This window comes from Dromaius novaehollandiae, chromosome 3 (assembly GCF_036370855.1).
Source record: "Dromaius novaehollandiae isolate bDroNov1 chromosome 3, bDroNov1.hap1, whole genome shotgun sequence".
Classification (NCBI taxonomy): domain Eukaryota; kingdom Metazoa; phylum Chordata; class Aves; order Casuariiformes; family Dromaiidae; genus Dromaius; species Dromaius novaehollandiae.
In genome coordinates, this window is record NC_088100.1 from 59,662,358 (window position 1) to 59,684,466 (window position 22,109).

Consider the following 22,109-nt stretch of genomic DNA (forward strand, 5'->3'; position numbering starts at 1 on the left):
GTCTTTTATAAATTCTGGCTCTACGTAAAGCTGACTCTCTCACATCCTTATGTTAGCTACGAGAGCTTTGTATGCCTTTGCTAGAGATAATCTTTATCAGAAAATAACACTAAGAAATCCAGGCTCCTGCAGAGGATTCAGCAGCTCTTCAACTAATCAAACAGGAATGAAGAAAGATACCATTCACCTCACTGAAGAATAAAACCTGATGATATCAAGTAAAACCATAGAATAATCACACCACTGCCAAATTTTTCAGCAGAAATATCCACCTTCCACACGTACCCAGCAATCCCAGACTGCCTGTGACATCTGCACAGATATCCTGAGCCTCGAATACCCCTCCACAGAGCTGCCAAAGCTTTCTGCTCCTCTTGCAGAATGCTGTAATTTATACCCCTGTGGCGTTCTAGAGCAGCCTGGAAACTGAAGTGGGAGTGAGGAGGTATAATAAGCTAGATAATGCAAACAATTGCTTCATCAACACAATTAACCAATGTCCCATCAAGCTGAAACAAAAACATCAGTGCTAATTTAAGTGAACCTACACAGAATTTCTAATATGCTGGGCCTGAGCACCACAGAAACTTTGCCACAGAATAAAGAGCATGAAGCATCCAGCTTCTTCACAACGCTGTATGTGAGGATGTATACAACTGCATACATTCCTTAAAAATAGAGGAATAGCTTCCATGCTACGGAAACACATGTGAAAGTGCAAGACTGTTCATCATTTTTTTCAAACCAACAACACCATGCCTCCTATAGGGTGTACCGCTCAGTCTTTGAAATGTTTAGCTTTATGCAGTTTGCAATATAGATCAGAAGTGAGTAAATGAATTCCTTCATACATATCTGACCACTTTTTCTAGCCTAACTGCTCACTGTAAGATATTAGCGTCTGATTCAGATTTGTTTCACTATTCAATTATGTTGATTCTAAAGGAATCTTGGATGAAATCATAGGGAGCAATTTGCTGCACGTGTAATTCAGTGTCATTTCACTGAAACCCAAGGAGTGATATGTTCGAACAACAGCAGTGAATTTAATCTACGTTAAGTGGAACAATACAGTCGTAGCATACTGCTCAACACAAATAATGAGGGCAGCTTTGAGCCCCCAGGTAAGCAGACGTCATAAATTCAGCACTGGTATAAATCCAGGAATTTATATTGGGGATGGATGTAGCCCAGACATCTTGCCATTCACCTGCCTGGCAATTTAAAAGCTGTACATTATTCATTGCTGATAGTAGCTGAAAGTCTGCTAAATTCCATGGAATCACACAGAGCTATTCTAGCTGTGAATGTGTCCCTACGGCACTATCCACTACACAGTTAAAGTCAGCAACGCCAAATGCTGACACAGAATGGAGACAGGCAAAATGAGATTTTCAGAGCAAATTTCAAAGTTAATGGAAATTGTGTAGCCATTTCCATCACCTGAATTTAAAGAACCCTATCACAACTACCTTGGAGAGAGAAAAACAGCAATGGAAGAAGTGATCATCATATATCTGAATGAATTAATTGAACTCAGTGAAACTAATTCTGGAGTAAAGTGCTAACCAGCAGGAACAAGGGCCAGAACTGAGCCCAAAGTAACATCTTATTCAGAAATACATAGTATAGTGATCTGAGGCTCCTTATCTAATACTTCCCCCTCATCACTTTTATCAGCACTGCCAAAAGTCAAGAAATAAGAACACCTTATTTCATTGCTCTTTTCCTCCAGCTTTCAATGCTCTACATAATTAGAATACTTTTAAAAATGCAGCTCATGTGAGAACTTGGAATAAAACAGAAAAATGCAGTCTACTTGCCTTAGCCCTTTAGAAGAATATAGAGATCATTAATACATCAGAAACCTTTTAGGATTATTAAAATAGACCTAAAAACCCAAACTTCAAGCTAATGATACAGAAACACCAAGAGATCTAATTCATACAACAGCTCTGGAATACAACTCTTACTTTAATTCCACCAAGACCAATAATTATGAACCGATGCACACAAAAGCTGAGGCTCATATGTAGCAATTCCCAGGGTATCATCACCACAAACTGAGCAAATGAATTTCATCTTGTGCTTCTGTCAACCAAACTAAAAAGAAAAAAAGCAGTAAAGAAAATCCAAGCAGATACAAATTCATGCATATATAGTAGACAATAAATGGTAAGTAACCGCTGTTTAGAAACAACTGCTTTCCTCAGAGAGTCCCTTGATGACACTTACGTACCTGGAGAGGATTATGGCATCAGCAGAATACTACCACTCTGCACTTGCCCTCTTCAAATGATTTTAGCTAATGAATCCTCACAAGGCCCCTGTTAGATAGGTAAGTATTATAACTCATCTCATAGAAAAATAAACTGACTACTGACTTGGTAACGTTTATGCCAGAGCAGAGCTCAGAATGCCGTATTTCCTGAACTCTGGGTCCCAGAAGTATGGTAATTCTTTTCTGAACTTTCCTTCCCCAACTTCTGCTTTCTTCTGCTTGCCTCTTCCTCATAGTCCAGAGAGAAAATACAGCGTTGTTGCATCTAATTCTTGTCATTCTATGAAATCCACATGAAATGAAATTCTGATTTGCACCCTGCTCATCAGAAGAATCAGGACCACCAGAGGTAACATGATGAGTAGGAAATGGCCTAATTTAAAGCATTAAGCATACAAAAGGAAAGGGTATTACACTCTAGGCTTCAGGAAAATACATCCCTTCCCTCGAGATTCAAAGTAATTTATCTTCTACCAGAGTTAGCCAGGTACTCTACCTCCTCCTGATAAATGGTGCCAGCAGGGGAATGTGCTCATACCACTTTTAAACTAGCTGGTCAGAGAACTCAGACAGAATGCAGACTTGTCCCTCTCCTCATTCGAGATCTACACAGGGTTTAATAGCACTCAAATGTTCTTGAACCCTTTCTTGTTCCCTTTTCTGGGAGGAAGCATAAAAACCTTCATCTCTGCTCTGGACCACTCTAACAAGATTGCAAGGCAGCAGGCAGTTAAACACATAGATATTCACATGGACAATGCTAGATCCAGTGAAACTACTTGCAAAAATAAGTAAATAAATACAAGGTTGTGTGTAAGTACATACTGGGTCAGGGGCTGTGTGTAACCAGATCATTAACTTTTGACTATTCTTTTTTAATGTTCAAATAGTTATTTTGCAAGCTATGCTGAACATCCCATTATCAGTGCTTATGGATGCTATTTTTCTTCAGTGAATTTGTTAGTTAAACTCTAAGATATAACAGGCAGTGCAGCACTACTAATTAATGCATGCCTCAAATCCTCAGTGAAATCCTGTCAGCTCAGAGTTCATGCCATTAAGAAATGCATTATTCTTGCCTGTACTGTGCCATATTGTCTGAAAACACTTTAGAAAATGGATGTCGAAGCAAGTGATACTGCATTGTTCCCATCTGCAATATCATCCTTGTTAACTGTCCCACCCTATGTGATATTAAGGGAGAGAGTAATTGAAATAGCACTTATAATATTTAAGGTGGTGTGCTTATTTTAAGCTTTAACTGACATTTCTTTCTAAGATTTTTGTACTAACTCTCTCTGCTTTTCTTTCTTTATGGAGAAAAGGCTGATGAAGCCATAGAAAGAAGCTCCTTCTCACAGACATTTATTTAGTCTATGTTATTGGCATTTAAAGATTCAAAAAACATTAAGAAGCACTATTGCACGATAGTGATATTTCGATTGCATAGCTAAAAAGTGCATTACAAGCCTGACCTAATCCTGCATTCCCTGTGATATCAACCAGCATAGGCACCACACTGGGAGATCTAAGTTTACAAAGAATGAGACTAGACTTCAAACAAGAACATTTAACCTGATTATTTTCTTAACACTATGTTTATTCCTTACTCAGGAGACAAAGAGATGCTGTCATAACACATGGTTACCTGTTGTAGCCAACGTGAGCATTTCTGCGCGATATAGCTACTTACTCTCACAGTTCTCATCAAGTTCTATACCATAGTTCTATACCTTGTTAAAAAACAATTTTTGTTGTTTTTAAGTACTACAGAAACTGATCTATTTCTGAGGCTGATCTTCTCAAGGCACTGAAACCTGCTTCTGTGCGACCCAATTCTGCTGTGGAGATTGCACTGGAAGACGGAGAGACTCTCCTCCTCTAGCCTCCTCCTGATACAATGCTAGGGGATTGCACACAGCAGAGCAAGGCCCCACTCCTCACTCCCTTCCCTCCCAAGATCTTCTTCGTGCCTTTCTTTCTCCCCACTGCTGAGGTAGAAAGGACACCCATTCAGAGAGCACTACCCTGCCAAACTCTGGGAGAAAACTGGTGGAAACAAAGGCATGGCAGGGTTAGGCCGTGCAGAGCAGAGCAGAGCCCTTACACACCGAGTCCTCCTCCAAAATGTTTAATGCTGTTATGGTAACGGGTGACATTGTGAGAAACTATTATAAAATATTCAGATGATATTGCCCATCACAATGAAAGGGTCTCTCCCCAAAAATGCCAGAATCTAAGCATAGAAGAGAGCAAGGTATGCAAAACAAAACAAAACAAAGATGCAAACCCCAGGAAAGTAACATCTGAAAATAACTAGTTTTTTGCTAAAAAGCACTAAGAAAAATTTGACTTCTATAGGCAACAAGAGAAATAAGATTTAACTGTGAAATTGTGTCTGGAAATCTTGCTCATGTGACCCGTTCTCACACAAGTAAAGCCTAAAGGACAGATTCATCCAGAGATGTTTTAACTTTGAATTGAAAACCTCCAGACTAAAACATTATTATCTTAATTGGAAAGTGGAAATACCTCCACTTAAGTTGTTGACCTGTTTCACTGCACAGCGTGACATGCTCTTGGTTCTTTTATAAAACAGTAACAAAATCACTTGCCTTGAAGATCAAGACACTTTGGTGCTTGTTAGCTGGCATTTGCTTTGCTAGAACACTTTTATGTCCTAAGGTTGTAATGTTACCAGGTCCTAACAGGAGCTCCAGAGAGGAAGCTTTCTCGAATTGCATCAGCCTTTTAAAGGATTCAGAAGCAGAATTTCCCTGAGATGCGAAAATTCACATCAACTGATTTCTGGGGAAAAATATTTTTACGGAGTTAGTTTTGTCTGTTCTTTGCTAGTCTGCTCTATTATTTTCTTACTTTATTTTTTATTTTGCTATTTTATCTATTTTTATTCCTTTTGTTTTCTATAGGAGATGCTGTTGTAATTGGTGCTATTGTAGCATTCAAAAACAGTACTTGTAAAAAGAATAACGTGCCCTCTAGTGTAAAAGAAGCTGCATGCATAGCAATTACAATATTTCATGTGGGCTTAACAAAAATTACAGGTCTGTATTTCCATTTTTTCTGTCTCCTTAAGGACTTCTATGTTCTACCGAGAGCTCACAAGCAGGTAGCTCAGAGAGTCTGACATACAAAGTTTGAGGACTTTGCTAACTTTCCAACAAATGGTGGATGTCTTAAAGAGTTTCAGTACAGTTTCTCTTTTTAAATATTGCCCTGTGCTACAGGCCTCACTAGTGAGCAATTTCCCAGGAAATTCCCACAGAACCACTGTTTTGCTATTGATTACAATAGGATCAGGGTTTGGAGTACAACTACTAGTTTTAATTGTCAGGAATAATTTTGTGTGTATTTCCTCTGTGAGCCAGGAGTCTGATCAGTGCACCAGCTGGATCAGGAGAGACAGTAGCACCTTTATGCTCTGTCAAAAGCATTTTGATGAGCTCAGTTTCCTAACAGTTACCATATACCATCTAGTAATACTAAAGGAAACCATAATTTGTAATTCATTAATCTTTAAATGAAACATATAGCAGATATTTTGCATTCCTTTTACTAAAATGTAGTCATGTGTGCTATCTCCTATGACTAGTATTTTACATTTCTCAAGAATCTTGACACCTACTAGTTTTTGAAAGGATTCAATTTCTGAAGATGTATGATTATAGAAGAATATCAGTTTTAATTAAAGTTAAAACAAAGTTTCTGCCTTATAGTTGTAGAATTACATACAAAATCATAAGCCTACAGATGTAAAACTCTGGGGCTAAATTTAAAAGCAAGCCAAAATCTAACCTTACAATTTTTTTAAATGTCAAGATTTTGAAGATCTTGTGTCATGTTTTTTCAAATACTAGGTTATTAGTCTCTGTTGATGGAGAGGAAGTCAGAGAGAGAGATTTTAGTGGTCTTGAGACTAAGGCACAAGATTTACTATTGGGAACAGTAGATTTTAATTCTGGAAACACTCTGCATGAAAAACTAAAAGATTTAAATACACTCTAACTATTTTATTTTGCGGGGGAGTGGGGAGATGTTCTGCTTGTCTGCATCACCATATGGATGACTTCAATTCAACAGCAACATACACTGTGATATAACTCTGACAGCTGGGATAATGGCAGAAGTCAATGTTTACTTACTAGTGGAAGAAAATTTTACCTTGCCTGCCAACTGGGGCAATAAAACAAATTTGTTTTGTATGCTATGTGGAATTTTACTGCCACTAAGTAGAAGCAAAACTATCAGGATTTCTCCCTGGGAGTTCAAAGGCAGAATGGGTACAGATCCAGTGAAAGCCACAGATTAAGAGAATTGAGAAATACCACTCTCTCTCACCTCTTCTCTTTTCCCACTTCTCCTCAGCACCATTCAACTTTCCATTTGTAAAGCAAAATGGGATTGTTCTCATCACTAAACAGCACAGTCCTCCCAAAATTGTTGCACAGAAGTGTATTTGGCACAGGTTGCTACATATCTAGGTTATGTAAGCAAAATACAGTACCGCCATTATATGAGGTATATTAGTTGGATTTTCATAGGCCAGTTCTGGCCTTGACACTTTGCTCTCAACCTACAAATAATGACCAGAAATCAGTTTAGCTACAATGCAGCACAACTGTAAGTGTAGACTGCTGACAGACATGAATTTGCATAGTTTCAGTCAAAGTGAAAAACTACTCGTAAACCCAAGACTGTGCTTCTGACTCCTGTTGATCAATTTACAAGTCAGCCAGGCCCTTTTGCACATCACCAGAATGACTGCAATTGCAGTTTAAAGCAAATGTAATTTTATCTCACTGATACCTCCCTGGGCACTGCTTTTATACTATTTGCCAGGGAGTGCTCTAGAGAGCCAGGACTGTCAGGTGCCAGTGAGAGCAAATAACAGAATTACTCTAATACTGGCTTCACACAGGAGGATTTGCTGCCTAGCTGAACTGGCTGCTAGGCCACTTTGTACTGTTAGCATGCTTAAAACTTGTAGTATGAGGGACAAGCTTCTGTCACTGGCTGTAAAAACCATGTATACAATTAAAAAAAAAAAAGAATTCCAGAAAATTTCCATTTATTAGTAAATCTTCAAGGCCACAAAAAATATATCACTTTAATGAAAATGCTAGTGCAACATGGGGGTTCCATGTTGTGCAATAGCTTAGAGGAAAAGAATGTACTGAGTTATAAGCAACAGCAGTTCATAAAGCAAATATGTCATTTAAACAAGACCAGGATTTGCTTTTAATATAATTACAGCTTTGGAGCTCAATCCTCTACCCCTCCACTGGCTGCTAGCACAAAACAGCCAAAGGTACATTTTGACCTCAGTGGCACATTGCCAACTTTACATCTTTCCCTGTTCAGCACAGAAGATGCGCTGAAGGTGCAGAAATGTGGGAAGGGGGGATGATACCACACATCATACACTCCCTTACTGATAGTGTAACTTGGAGCGATTCTGGGGTTCTCCTCACTAACTCACAAATCGCCTTTGATATCATCAGTCCAAACCACAGCAGAAGGAAACTGCTTTCTCCTATCTCTCCTAAACTGTGCAAGTGCAGCACAGATTGAGACCTTAGTGAATATAATACACTGTCATATCAGCAAAGCTTTTATACAGCATCATATACTTTAAAGCAGCAGAAAAAATGCTGTATAAATGGAAACACTGAAATATGGATCAATAGTTTTCCAGTGTCAAAGTATCTTCAACAGATTAGTGGTGGAACCCTAGAAATTTAGTGGTATCTTCTAAGGATTAGTCTGGTCAATCTTTACTTTTCAAGCCACTCTATTCATTAATAACTTAGTGGCAAGCATCAGACATAAATTCCAGATGGATTACATTGTAGACAACGGTTAAAAAAAAAATAAAAGAAAGAGTAGAAACATGAGAGAAGAGAACTGTAAAGCAAGCAGAAGCAGAGAGATATAACTGAGGCGGTTTCAGTTATAACAGGCAGGTATAAACTAACACACAGTAGGGAAAACATCTTTGGAATACATGGGATGTTGTCATGCCAAAAGCAGTAGCACCAAGAAAGATAGGCAAATAATACGTATTCTGACTGAAATAGAAGTTGATAACAGCAATTGATAATAGTGCAGGTAACATTTTAGGAGGTATAATCTTAATAGATCTTAAAATATAATTTTTGATCCCCTTATTCCAAGCTATTCAACTAGGTACTTTTGTGTTTCTTATCTCTTTAGGCCAGTAGCATGTAATGCATTTAACTCTTTGGCTTTGGCACAGTGTGATACTTCCTTTAACTTCCATGTTTGCACCATAATTCATAAAGTGTAAAGTAAAATTTTGCATTCATCAGTGCACTTGCTCAATTGACCTGCAGATGCAGTAAGCTGTCATCAACCTATCAAAATGCACCTATGGATTTTCTTTTTCACTCAGTATATTTTTCCAAGGTGCTTCTTCTCTTATGAAGCCAAATGCATTGAGAGTAGCTTTGCTTGAACTCCTTAGACCCCTTAAGAATCCAGACTTACTTTCCTTTTTTAGGTCAGATTTCAATTGAAACCAGTGGGAATTTGACCTCAGTAACTTCAACAGGATCTAGGTCTGGCTGAGCAAAGGATTAAGCCTACTGTTGCTGAACAAACTCACTGCCAAAAAGGGGTTTTTTTAATCTCTATTATTTGACTCAGCCTCACAAAGACTTCCTTAAATAGCAGTACAGGTTGCCATATAAATATGTCCTTGAACGTAATTATGTCACATTTGTTAAATACAGTGCCAATTATATGTGGCCTGTTCTAAACTCCTAAAAGTCTGGTGATTTAAAAAATTCACTTTTTTTTAGTATTCCAGACTAAATTTAGAATTTAGTATTCTTAGATTGTTGATCTTTGTTATGTTCTCTGGTGCCTGTGATTTCTGGGAGTTCAAGCACCATCAAAAAGTGCAGCCAAAACCACTTCTGGGTCTATCAAGCTCTGACTACACAGTTTGCACTTTTTGCCACGCTGAAACACCTAGCTCTGCATCCACGTGCAGCGACTGTTTTGACATGCAGCCCCTCTTCCCCCATCAAAATGAACACCATCCTTGAATGCCGCGTGGATTATTTCTTCTCGCCCCAGCACAGCCATTTGCTATTGACAAGAATTCTCAGAAGAACTGCATTTGCAGGCCAGCGCTGTGCGGTCAGGCCGGGGCCAGACGAGAGTGGAGCACCCAGCTCCAGGTCCCGCTCCCCCCGGGGTGACGGCCGCCGCAGCGCAGCCGACCCGCTGCCACAGAAACCTGGTAAAGCTGGGGCTGTGGCTCTGCCAGACTGCCAAACCCCTCAAGTTTCAGGGCAAAGGAGCCACACGGGCCGCGCTCCTGGAAAGGCCGGCATGCCCCTGCGGCATCGGCTCCTCGGCCCCACTGTCGGGGCCAGCATCAGCCAAGATCGGCCTCAGGTCGGACAAGCGCGACACATCCAGGCTCATTTTTCTTCCCCCGCGTCCCCAGTGACCTATCACGGATGGAGCAGCACCTGCGGCTTGTCGAGTGCACCGGGGGTTTCAGGGCAGAAAAACCCAGAAACGCACAGAAATTCCCTCCGCTCCCACCTCGGTCCCCCGGGTCCGGGCGCCGCGACCCAGCCAGGGACCCTCCAGCCGGCACCAAACGCCGGGCGCCCCCGGGCTCCCGCCGTGCCCGCTGCGGCCAGGGGCGCCCTGCCGTGACGCGCCCCGCGCTCCCCGTGTGCTCACGCTACGTCACAAGCGCCCTCGCGTGACACACTCCGTCCCCGCCGCCATGGCGCCGCTGCGGGGCGGGGCGGCGCTGACGGGGCGGGGCCACGGAGTGGCGTCACGGGAGCGCACGCCCCCACCCCCCCGGGACGCTCGTCCCGACCCCTCCCCCCGCAGCGTCACTGTGGCGCGTTCAGCGCTTTCCTACCCGGCCCCCCACCCCGGCGCGTGACGTCGGCGCGTCCCGCTCGCCCGACGGCGGCGGCCGGAGGAGGCAGCCGGTGACGGCGGCGGCGCCTGGGAGCGGGCTGAGCGGCGCGAGCCGGCCCGGCGGGTGAGTCCTTGGCGCTGCTGCGTTCCGACGCCAGCGGCCGCGCGCGCCGCGCAGGAAGAGGAGGCTAACGGTCGCTCCGCCGGCGCCCCCCCAGCCCCGCCGCCCGGGATAGGGGGCGGCGCTGTCCCTTCCTCCTCCGCCGGCGGCGGCGCTCCCGTCCCCCCCTCCCGGCGAGGGAAAGGGCGGGTGGGGGCGGGTGCTGCGGCCTCCCCGCTTCGCTCGCCGGGTGGGGAGGTGCCGGCCCTGAACAAAAGGCCCGGGAGCGCGGCGGCGGCCTGGCGGCGCTGAGGAGCCGGCCCCGCCCGCGGGGCGGGGGGGGCGCCTGCGGACCCGTGTTATTGTTTGGGCGCGAGCAGGAGCGGCACCCGCGGGCGCCCACCCCCACCCCCACCCCCCAAAAAAAAAAAAAAAAACCCCGGCGCGTCACGTGACGGGTGTTTTCGGCCGCGGCGGCGCGCTGGGAGGAGCCTGGGGCTGGGCGCGCTGGGCACTCCATGGGGCCGGAGGCTGCTCCGCGGCGGCCGAGGAGACCCTGCCTCCCTTCACGTGAGTCTCCGCCGCTTCGCCGGGCGCTGGCAGCGGGTGGGGGGCCTCGTCCGCCCGAGGCTGTTTGAGTTTGCCTGTGCTCCGGGGGGGATGACACCCTTAAGTCTGTGTGAAAAGACGTACGTGATGCGTGCGGTGTTAGGGCCTTGATTCCCAGGTTTCACTTTGTGCAATAATAAAATAGGTCAGGAGCTCCAGCTCTGACTTTGCGTGCTGCAGAGTCCTTCGACCAAAATAGCCACGTGCGGCCTTTTAAATAATTTTGTGGCGTGTGTTCTCGCTCTCCTTGCAAAATGTCATTGCTCTAGCTGGGTTACTTTCATTACCGTAATGAGCTTTGTTAAACTAGAAGAGAAATCATATGAAAATTCTTAAGAGCACAGCAGGAAGCACATAAAAAGAGGTACGCAGTATTTTAATGGAAGTGCTTTTGTTTCTTTGTGCTTGATGGTCTGGGCTCTACTATTTTGATTGCATCCTTTTAGAATGTTTAAATGGGACATGAAAATAGGTCCCGCTTTTGGTGCAATACATACTGTCACCACAGGAAAATTATTACAAAATATTTTGTAAATAAGAGTTTTCACACAAACAAGGTAGTGGTGTATATCAGAACGCTCCAAACAGTGGAATTTCACAATTAAAATAAAACCAAATAAAAGTTTTATTCTTTTGTCTTAGGTTAATCTTTCTGTTGTACGGACTAGAAATACTGTAGGATTTGTTACTGGTATTGTAGTATGCAAGTATACATAGAATACTTATAAGGAGGAGTAGGGAGCAGAGCTTTAAACTGTCTTGCTCGTCAGATTTGTAATACTAAAAATACAGTCCTGCTACTTTGTTAACTGCTGCCTCTGTTTTCACAGGGCTACTTAATGTGTTTTTAGAGACTCTTTCAGGAGCAGTTTTATCAAAAGTGAAAGGTTGCAATAGCACTGAATAGATAGTGAAATCTGAATTTTGATTCAGCTGTTTTGAGTAACCTTAAATACTGAACATTTGCAACAACTTGCTTTATAGTGCTGTGTGGTTAATATTGTGGTTCCTTTCCAGCTGAATTAAAGCACTAGTTGTTTAAATTGCTGTAATGTGGAATTTGCATTAAGCGAAAGAAAAAATTGCGTTCTTTTTGTTTCCTTAAAAATATACTCCATCAGTTTAGATGTAATTGAATTGTCATTTACTTAGATGAAACTACAGTATTTTTAAAGACTATTGAACAATGGAGTCCTGGAATTGGTGGGAGAAAAGTCTTGTTATTAGAATTGATTTCTCCTTCCTCTCCCCCCTCCCTTCTGTGCGTGTAAATCAAGTTTAAAGGTGTTCCTGTACTAACCTTCTGTTCCTGAAGCATTGATAAGTTGAGACAAACCTATTTCTGCTTGCTTCTCCTGCAGGAATTTTGATACAGTATCATTTTATTTATGAGTGGTCAACTCAGGTTTTGCTCTATTAGATACATTGAAAGTTTGCTGCTTAAATGTGAAAGTTTCTGATTTTTATTGTTTTTTCCTGTCACTCTTGTCTCCAAAGTAATAGAAAAGAGAAAAAATTGTCTTGGGTCTGATTGTTTACTGAAAATCTGATCGATGACTAAACTGACAAGAAATGGTTTCGTACCATCTTGGTCTAGTAAAAGCTTGAAATTTGCCCTAAGAGAGACCTCAAATCACTTTGGAGTGATAGGTCTGATAGGAAGTCCACCACTTCAAAATCTTAAGTTTGTAAGGAAGAAGCTGATGTGACTTCTTCCAGTCAGCGTCCTGAGAGACTTTCAAGGGGACAAAGAGACTAGTTAAACGCTAACTAAGTATCAGTTTGGGAGCAGTTGTTGCCTGGTTGGTGATGCAAAGTTTAATTTCTTGGATGTTGCTCCTGACCAGTGGGTTTGGCCTTAGTCTGTTGTGTGTTGAACGAACTCTTTTGAAAGCAGTGTGAGAGGACTCATGGCTTTAGTGAGTGTGCATGAGGAAGGGGTTCTCACAGACTGCTGCGGATAGCGTAACTTCACATACTACATGCTTTTCTAACACAGACAGAAAACTAATTGCTAAGTATAGAACGCAACTCTTACCCACTTAACTTTAAAGGAGTAGGAGTTCAGGAAGGGGTGTGTGTATAAAACCACAAGTGTCTTTTATTCTGTTTAGTAAACTTTTCAAGACTGGCTTATTAAATAAATAACAATCTAGCGAAATGTAGAGGTTACCTGAAGTCAGTTTGTGAACTAGTTCTTTTTAAGAGTTATACAGCAATTAGAAAGTTGCCTTACTATAATCCTATAATTATACCCTAATTGGATTCTTCTAGGTATAATTACATACCTTGAATATGTGCACACATTTTTATTTCCTAAGAAATCTGCCAGAGCTGACCCAACTTCTTTCTCACATAACATTTGATTGTGTGATGTGCCACCTCTAATAGTGGATTGTAAGAGAGAGTAGATAAAAGGCTTCAAGCAATACCTACAGAAGTAAAAGAAAGCCAGCTTCTAAGATGAAGGAATGAACACCACACCCACAGCATCAAGCTTGTTGCAACTGTCTCTTTGATCATAGCAAATTGTAGTATCCAGTCTAAGTGGATTAGTAGAGCCAAAATTTTAATGTGATTGCAGCTCTTAATTTTAGATTGATGTGTGAAGAAAGGGAGAGTCACTGGAACGACGAGGGGAGAACCTTACTCCTTTTAAAAAGGTGTTAGGACAAATGGGTTGGCATGTTAATTTTGCATTTTTTCCCTAGGAACTCTTTCTAAAAATAGCTACACTGAATGCTATATGGAAGTGAGCGATATAAAAATATTTTGAGTAATGCATCTTACACTGAAGCCATCTGAAAAATTTGTCTGCTGTTATCAGTAATAAATATTCAATCACTTTATGAATTAATACAGCACAGAATACTATCATCCTAAATGCTTCATGTTCTCTAAGAGAGTTATTGTTCCTTTACTTTTGCTCTGCTCCATACATAAGTCTGAACTATGCACTGTTTATGGTGAAATGGTGTAAGTCGAGCAAATTGAAGACTAATAATATGACATTCCCAGGTCTCTTCAAAGCATTTGTATATGTAACATATTTTGCAGCAATTGGAATTTGTAGTTCAAATTCCTTAAGAATCATCTTGAAAGCTACAGCTCAGAAAAGATGAAAATACAGATATATGGCTCATCAGTCTTTTTACAGAGGATTCATGAATATTTTCTGTAACTAAGGGTAACTTTTTTAGGTCAGGTCTTTCCGCTTAAAGCGTGAGAATGCAACACTGAAATCTCGATGGTACCCCTGCTCTCCCCGACTTTGCAGATTCCTGTTTCCCTCCTGTGGAGTTATTTAGGTAATTGTTAGACTCTTACTAGTTTCCAGTGATTATTTTGTATTTCTGAAATGAATTAGCTCTGATTCTGGTTGGTAAGTGAGATACTGCAAAATGTACTGTGACTGACATTAACTGGTAGTCTGAAGAGGGGTGTGTATTACCACAGAGGGTGTGGAGGCTGAATTGCATCCTTGCTCTCTTTTTCAGAGGTTCTTGTTAGAGACAAGATACAAGGTTAGATTGGAATGATGTGATATGGATGTTTTTATATACAGGTCTAGGAAGCCATGGTGACTTTCTAAACTCTCTAAATTTAAGAAGTCACTTACCAGAGGTTAAACTAGCGTAAACATAACATGCACCTAACTTGTTTCTCCTTTGTTTACATAGTTACTTTATGAAAATGAGGCATTAACTTACTATGGCTAATTGCCTTTTGTAATACTTTAGAAAAAGATAATTAGCTTAAGTCAGATTATCAAAATAAGGGGCATCAAAATGAGGGCCAAAATTGGTCATTGTAAAAAATAAGTCAGAAGTCTGATGGTAATGTTTTTATATATTGAAAATAGCCTGTATCAGGTAGATGAAATGACACTAATTTCTTTTCTGTAACAGGGGCATGATATTGTATTTTGCTCACTTACACCTCTGTTCAACATTGTTGTAATAGTGATATTATTTGCTTTCCATTAGTTTGCAGGGAAGCTGAAACACTGTAGTGTTCCACTGGGCAGGACAAATAAGGAATGAGCCAGCTGTGGGAAGCAGGACCTGTCATCCTAGCAGAATACGTCTGAAGAGAGGACACTCTAGTCCTGTGGCATGCATCAGTAGAAATTATTCAGAAAAAGTAAGCTATTGGTTGTTTTGTTAATTAACTTACACTTGTGAGCTCCTTGAGGGACTGCGTAGCTGCAGTTCAGAATTTGACCTGGAGTTTGAAAAACTGTTCTGGGGTGATTTTATGAGAATTTACTTCTCTTTCTGAGAGTCTCAGAAGGCCTGGTGACTTTGCATATAGTTTTCATATGTTGTCTCTTCGAAGCATACTTTGTATGTTGATGAAGGCACTCTAGGCTGTGCATCCTAAGCATACAAAATTAAATGTATGGTTTAATGTTAATTAATTCTAACAAAAATGGAGGAAAACCAAAAGGTGAGATCTGGTGAAAGTGTGGACTAGTTCCTTCTCAGTTGGCTCTGGGCTGTGTTTGTGTTAAATTGCAGCATTCAGATAATCATTGTTCCCTTATTTATACCGGAATTGATGATCCAAATACTTCAAATACTATTGCTGTTAAAACTTGTACCCAAGATTAGTTAATTTTTAGCTGTGCTATTCAATAATGTAATTTTCCCTGTTGTCAAGAGTGATTAAAAGAACCCAGTCATCTAAAAACCAGAGCTTTAGCATTTGATAACAAGAGTTCTAATATGAAGCCTTTTTTGATTCAGCTGTGTTATAATCTATTGCTATTAACTTCAAGAAAACATACTCTGTGGTCAATTTTATTTAGTTCTTAACACCCTGGAGTTGGAATGAAAGTGCTTCTACAGTTCTACAGCCATAACTCAGCAATCATAATAGTAGTCCTACATGTTTTTCCTCCGTTCTAAAGGTTGTATTAAACACACATGCACACTTATAAACAAACTGTTAGAGCTAGTTTTGAAACTTAAAAAGGTAAATAGAAAAGGATTAATGAGGATCTTCCTTTAAATCAACTAAACCTTTTGTTTTTAAATCTTCAAGTGACTAGTTGCCCTGTATTCTGGGCACATGCAACTGCAGTTTTTCTTATAATATAAAGAGTTTTATGTTGCTGAGTAGTGCTTGGTTAGAGGTAAGGGTTTAGTCCTCTAGCTGTATTCATTTTACACATAATATTTTCCTCTAAGTCATTAAGAATTGCTTAGGAATTTCAAGTGGGACTTTTATCCCTTCTTTCTTTTTACAAGCTGCATTATTGACTTGACCTAATAAGCAATCAAAGAACCCCCAAATTAGTGGCTGACCTATTGAGCACAGTTCAAAAGTTAGCATTTTTTGTACTTTCAGTGAACAGGTGAGAACTTTCATTCTGCTTTTAGTTTACTAAACTAGCTCATGGAACCAGAATTTGACATGTCAAAATGAGTTGCGTTTTTAGTCCCAACCGTCTCTGAAATCTTAATTAAGACAGACTACTTGTAAGAAGTTACTTATCTGCAGGTTGTTTTAATCTTTTCTTTGACTTTGAAAAGAGTAGCCTTATAGAGTGTATTCAGGGAGAAGAAGCCTTTTGTAAAACTGTAGCATGGAAATAAAAATCTCTATGGCTCTGTCTTTTTTGCACAGCAGTATGTCATTATGGGAGCGTGTGAAAATTCAGATCCTTTTTCCTCAGCCATGCTTGGCACAAGTTAATCAATACATGGATTTTTTTTTTCAGCTCTTCTGTTGTGAGATACAGATTGAGTTGTATTCTCAAGTATTCTGAAATCTTAATAGCCTTTCTTTCCTCACTTTTCTAATAAGCCTTTCGTTATTAAAAAAAAAGTTTTAGTGTAAAATTCTGTTCAAAAATACAACTTCAAAAGTGTGAGGCTCCCAGGAAGCAACTTGTTCAGAACATTGTTAGCCTCGGTCTCAGATACATGTGTACTGTACAGTAGAAAGATGGTTACCGGGAGGTAATCATGTGTCTATATCTGGCATGCTGATTTAAGACCTAGTGTACAGATTTGTTTTTAATCTCAGAGAAAGAAATTCAGATAAGAAACTGAAATATAGGTGGACACAATTATATGCTACTTCAGAAAAAATGTTCACTATAGAGCTTTTTAGAAGAATGACTTGATAACAAATTGGATGAAAGAGATTGGTATTGGTCTTCTGCGAGGAAATTATAGTGATAGAACAGAACAGCAAATAGAAATACACTTAAGTAAATAGCACTTCAATGCATTGTTGAAAAGATAAATGTAGATACTGAAACATAATCTTTTTTTTTTTTTTTTTAAATCCTAGCATGTATTCATAAGATGTCTAAAGCAGAGAAGGCTTTTGCAGTAACACTAGGAATTTTTCCTTGAATTAAAAAATTTAACTAGAAGTGTAGTGCAGCACTGTAACAGGTTGTCCAGGGAGGCTGTGGAAACTATCCTTAGAGGCTTCAAAAAACCCAGCTATAAAAATCTGCGGCTGATGTGATCTTGTGTTTGTTGTAGTGCCATGTAGAGAAGGAGATTGGACTAGAAGACCTCCAGAGGTCTTAACACTTCTGTGTTAAGTTCGTGTGAGCTATTTTCAACTCCCAGTACAATGAAGACCAGCTTCACTGAGATGCAGTTTTGCTGAATGTTCCTTGGAGAGATTTACAAAAATAATAAAAAAAAAAAACCTTTTTAGGCCCCAGCCCCCAAAGCCCTTCTTTTCCCTCATTTGATATCTGCTGTTTGTTTTAGATTGCTAATAAATACAAACATAAAAGGAAAGTTCTCATTGAATATACTGTGGAATATTGCCATGGCTAAAGTGTAGTTGAGTAGGCATTTCCATGTTCAGGCTAGAATCTTTAAACCATCAAAATGCTACAAACTGCCAAAGGAGCACAGTTCTGCATTTTTTGTTCTGCCCTTCTTACAGTCAGTTACAAAAATCACCTTTAATGACGGAAATAAGACTTGGCCAGAAAAGGTAGAGGGAATGTCTTTACAAACCAATCAAACAGTAATATTTCAGCTTCTGCATTATGCTGCCTCTCCTGCTGCACTGGAACAATTCCTTTTGAGGTGCACTTGGCTGTATCAGGGAATTCACCTGATGTTTAGGAAAAAGAAATCTAGGATGTCTTTTGAAAAAGCCTCCTCAGTTTCCAAATCCAATTCATTCGGCAGCCCTGTGGTGGTTCTGAGCCCAGTTTGAGGGATGGTATGCTGTGCTGTACGGGGAGGAAGAAACAAAGGATAGGAAGAAACAGAGAGTAGGAATAATCAGCTTGATGCTGCTGTCAGGCACATTTTGCACTATGGAAACCTGGTTTGAGACACAGTTCTAGCAATACCTTAATCAAAGTGAGGATCACCAGTACTGTGAAAAGAGATTTTGTTCAATGTTTGCAGGTAGATCACCTCTTGATAGTTTAAAGCATCTATGGCTCTTTTTCTACAGTTGAAATTTCTTGAGGAGGCTCCCAAGTAGCTGCCTGACTTAAGCTACTGTAGTACCTTTAGGCTATGTGAAGTTCATTAATCAACACTACTTCAGAAAAAGACAAAACTTCAAAATTTGTTTTCTAACTTGGCATGGCAATGTGCTAAAAATGAAACAGAGATTGGTGACTAGCAAAAGGAAGTCTCCAAATATTCAATTTGATTTCTCAACTCCAGAAACAGAATGTTAACCTGCCACTTTCTTTAAGAGTTGACCTTCATAAATGATACCTTACCTCAATTAAGGTAAGTATCTTATGTGGGTGGTGATGTCAGAGGTGAGGTAAGGTACCAGTTTAGGTTGACCCAATAAACTGATTTAAATTTATTTTTGATCCTCTGTAGGATGGCTGGCTGTGGTGAAATAGATCATTCAATCAACATGCTTCCCACAAATAGGAAGACAAATGAGTCATGTGCTAATGCAACACCTTCCCTGACAGTCCCTGAATGTGCTATCTGTCTGCAAACATGTGTCCATCCAGTAAGTCTGCCTTGTAAACACGTTTTTTGCTATCTGTGTGTGAAGGGAGCTTCTTGGCTTGGGAAACGATGTGCGCTCTGCCGGCAGGAGATTCCAGAGGATTTTCTTGACAAGCCAACCTTACTGTCACCTGAAGAACTCAAAGCAGCAAGCAGAGGCAATGGAGAATATGCTTGGTACTATGAAGGTAGAAATGGTTGGTGGCAGTATGATGAACGTACCAGCAGAGAGCTGGAAGATGCCTTTTCCAAAGGCAAAAAGAGCACTGAAATGCTAATCGCTGGGTTTTTATATGTAGCAGATCTTGAAAATATGGTTCAGTATAGGAGAAATGAGCATGGACGCCGCAGGAAAATAAAACGGGACATAATAGATATACCAAAGAAGGGAGTGGCTGGGCTCAGGTTGGACTGTGATGCTAACACTGTCAACCTAGCAAGAGAGAGCTCTGCTGATGGTGCAGACAGTACACCGGCTCCGGGGGCTGCAGCTGGACAGCCTCTAGTGTCCATTTCTGGTAGGCCCCTACCGTCACTAGATGGTCAGCTGATGAGTCCTTCAACACCATCATCTGATGCAAGCACTTCTTTAGAGAACTCTTTTGTCCAGTTACATATAAATGGAGACAATGTGGCTGAAAGGAGTCATAGGGGAGAAGGAGAAGAAGACCATGAATCATCATCTTCTGGTAGGGTGCCAGCCCCTGACACCTCTGTTGAGGAAACTGAATCGGATGCTAGCAGCGACAGCGAGGATGTGCCTGCTCACCTTCAGCAACACCCATCCTCTGCCCAGCAGAGACACTTGAATGCGAACGCAACCCAGTCAGGAGTGGATAGACCAGTAGCAGGGGGAGGGGTGGTAAACATGAGTGTAAGATCCAGAAGGCCAGATGGACAGTGCACGGTTACTGAAGTTTAAATCCAGAGCCATGTGATTAAAAACTCAGTCTTGTATCTGTAAATTTTCTGTCCACATTGGCGTTGCACTCGAACCTAGCAGTGTATTTGGTGGGAGGGTGGGGTGAAGGGGAGAAACAGATTTAGCCTGTTTAACTTAAGTCTCTTTAACATGTCTCAGCTGGAAGAGCCTAACTGTAAGAAACTGGGTTGTCTTGTTAATGGTTTGAAAGCTGCTTAGCAATACCCAGTTTTCTTGAAAACGTCTTGTGTTTATTTTGTAGAATTTTCCCCTTGGAGATACTCGATCCCTTTTTGGCCAATGTATATCTACTGTACAACTTGAATTGTCTTCATTATCTGACTGTTGCATTAAGTGTCTTACTACTTTCTGCATGGATTGATGTATGAAAAGAACACTAAAGGAATGTGGGAGCAGACAAGATGTTGGCTGTGAGCAGGATGCTTAATTTAATGTGAGAAAAATAGATGCGAGTTTGGAGTTAAAATGTGTTTTTACTAGACAAAGAGCAATCATTTACCTTCCTTCAATGGAAATGTAAAAATGCTGTTAACTTTTGTTGCAAATTCTTACCTATACACTCTTCATGGCATTTTCACTGGCTTTGCCATCTAGTCCTTGTAGTTTTGTTTTTGAGGTCTGTCTTGATCTGTCTTGTTTTTGTTACGGAATTTATAATTTAATAAAACTACATTTTATCAGTAACAATCTTGGATATGTCTCCATGTGAGTTGAACTTCATTGGGGAAACTTTAAACAAAACTACTATAAACCAGCTTCCTCTGTTTGCTGAAAGGGAGGATTGTTTTTGAATGGTATCTTGAAATTGTGGCATCTCTGATTGTATCACAAACAACACCACAGGAGTATGTGTCTCTGCTGGGATAGCATTAGTTGTGGGCTTAATGCTTACTGTTTCTCATCTCAAGAGCTGATTGGCTCACTTTGCTGTTATGGTAGGCAAAAGTATCCCACAGAACCTTAATTTTAACAGCAGAAACATGCTGAAATAAAAGAGGGTTAAGTAATCAATTTTGACCTTATAATGAAGAACATATGTTAAGGACTACACTGCTATTTATCTGTTCTTCAAAGCAAAACTAGTGACAGCACAGAAAGGATTTTGTGCATGTATTGGAGATGCAACTCTGGGATTGGTCCCAAATGCTACAAAATGACTTCTGCATGTTACAGAATTTGAGGAAGCCAGAGCTTGAAAAGTACAGCTTGCTTTTTGTCTATGGCAATTGTTTTACATTTTTCAAATCAAGAAACAGCACCAGTCAATCCCAGGCTTCATCTTTAAAATAAAGCTAATTCAACTGTGACTCTTAATGCATGTCTCTCTGAATAGAAGAGGATAATAGCAGATATGTAAGTACTTCAGATCTTCAAACAAAAGGTGCTGTAGACTTACTCCATTTAATTCTCTTTTAATGGTTGTATTTTTTAAAATCATGGACTTAAACTTCTAAATTTTAAGTCACAGACTTGTTGTTACAGAGATGATGACTGACATGCCTGCTCCAGGCAGAGCTGTGCAAGTTCTCGAGTTTCTGGTTCCTTTGCCCACAGATGAGATAGAAGGAAAATTAGTGGATATACAGTGAAAAATAGAGTGGATAGAAGGGAAATTGCAGCAGAGAGTAGGATGGACTAAGGAAACCTTTTTCTTCCTCAGCTAGGAATGGAATTTCTTGATCACAAATTTTTACTATTGCATTCCAATTCTGTAGTAAGTCAGTAACATGGATTTTAAAAAGAGAGGATTTGGAATGTTTTTTCTTCCAGTTCTTAGCTTTCTTATTTCCTTCTCTGTTTTGAGTTAGCGTGCAGTGGCTCTAATCAAAATCACTTTGTGCTGTAAAAACATTCAGTAAGAACGCTTCCTACATTTACATGCATTTCTCTTAATGTGAAGGCATGTATTGTTAAAAGCAAGATGCAAAATACAAGAACATGACTTGCCATACAGATCTTTTCAGGACTTTGAGCCCAAACAATCTACAAATGATTTTATCTTTGATTATCCTTGGAGATTCTTGACCAAAGTAGAGAGGCAGGCCTCTTTTCAGCCAAACACCCAGGATGCTGCCTTTGGCTCCTGCTGGCTGACTGCAGCTGTGAATTACTAAAATCCATTAAAGTAAGGCTGGTAAGAGCTTAATAGCCAATCATCAGAGTGGCAGATGCACTCCACAGATCAAGCTAGGAAGAAAAAGTAACCATTAATTCCTGTCTTATATTTAAACCATTACCTTCAGTAGGAGACTTTTCTCCTGTCAGTTTTAG

General features: G+C 40.6%; 1 protein-coding gene and 1 long non-coding RNA gene across 5 annotated transcripts in view; one reads left to right on the forward strand and one right to left on the reverse strand.

Annotated features, from left to right (window-relative positions):
• The window catches only part of LOC112985992 (uncharacterized), a 44,449-nt gene extending 34,340 nt beyond the window's left edge, over positions 1-10,109 (reverse strand). The window contains exon 1 of the long non-coding RNA XR_003259889.2: positions 10,025-10,109. This is a non-coding gene — a long non-coding RNA (uncharacterized LOC112985992). The remainder of the gene's footprint in view (positions 1-10,024) is intronic.
• A 64-nt stretch (positions 10,110-10,173) lies between these two features.
• RNF146 (ring finger protein 146) lies at positions 10,174-20,530 on the forward strand. 4 transcript variants are annotated; one of them, XM_026105001.2, is made up of 4 exons: positions 10,174-10,340; positions 14,126-14,233; positions 14,912-15,068; positions 18,758-20,530. In XM_026105001.2, the coding sequence occupies exon 4, from the start codon at positions 18,759-18,761 to the stop codon at positions 19,815-19,817; it is 1,059 nt and encodes a 352-aa protein (XP_025960786.1). In that variant the 5' UTR covers positions 10,174-10,340; positions 14,126-14,233; positions 14,912-15,068; position 18,758; the 3' UTR covers positions 19,818-20,530. The 4 variants fall into 4 exon arrangements, with proteins under 4 accessions (XP_025960786.1, XP_025960788.1, XP_025960789.1 ...); XM_026105002.2 differs by lacking the exon at positions 10,174-10,340 and adding an exon at positions 10,754-10,886; XM_026105003.2 differs by lacking the exon at positions 14,126-14,233.
• Positions 20,531-22,109: the final 1,579 nt, after the last annotated feature.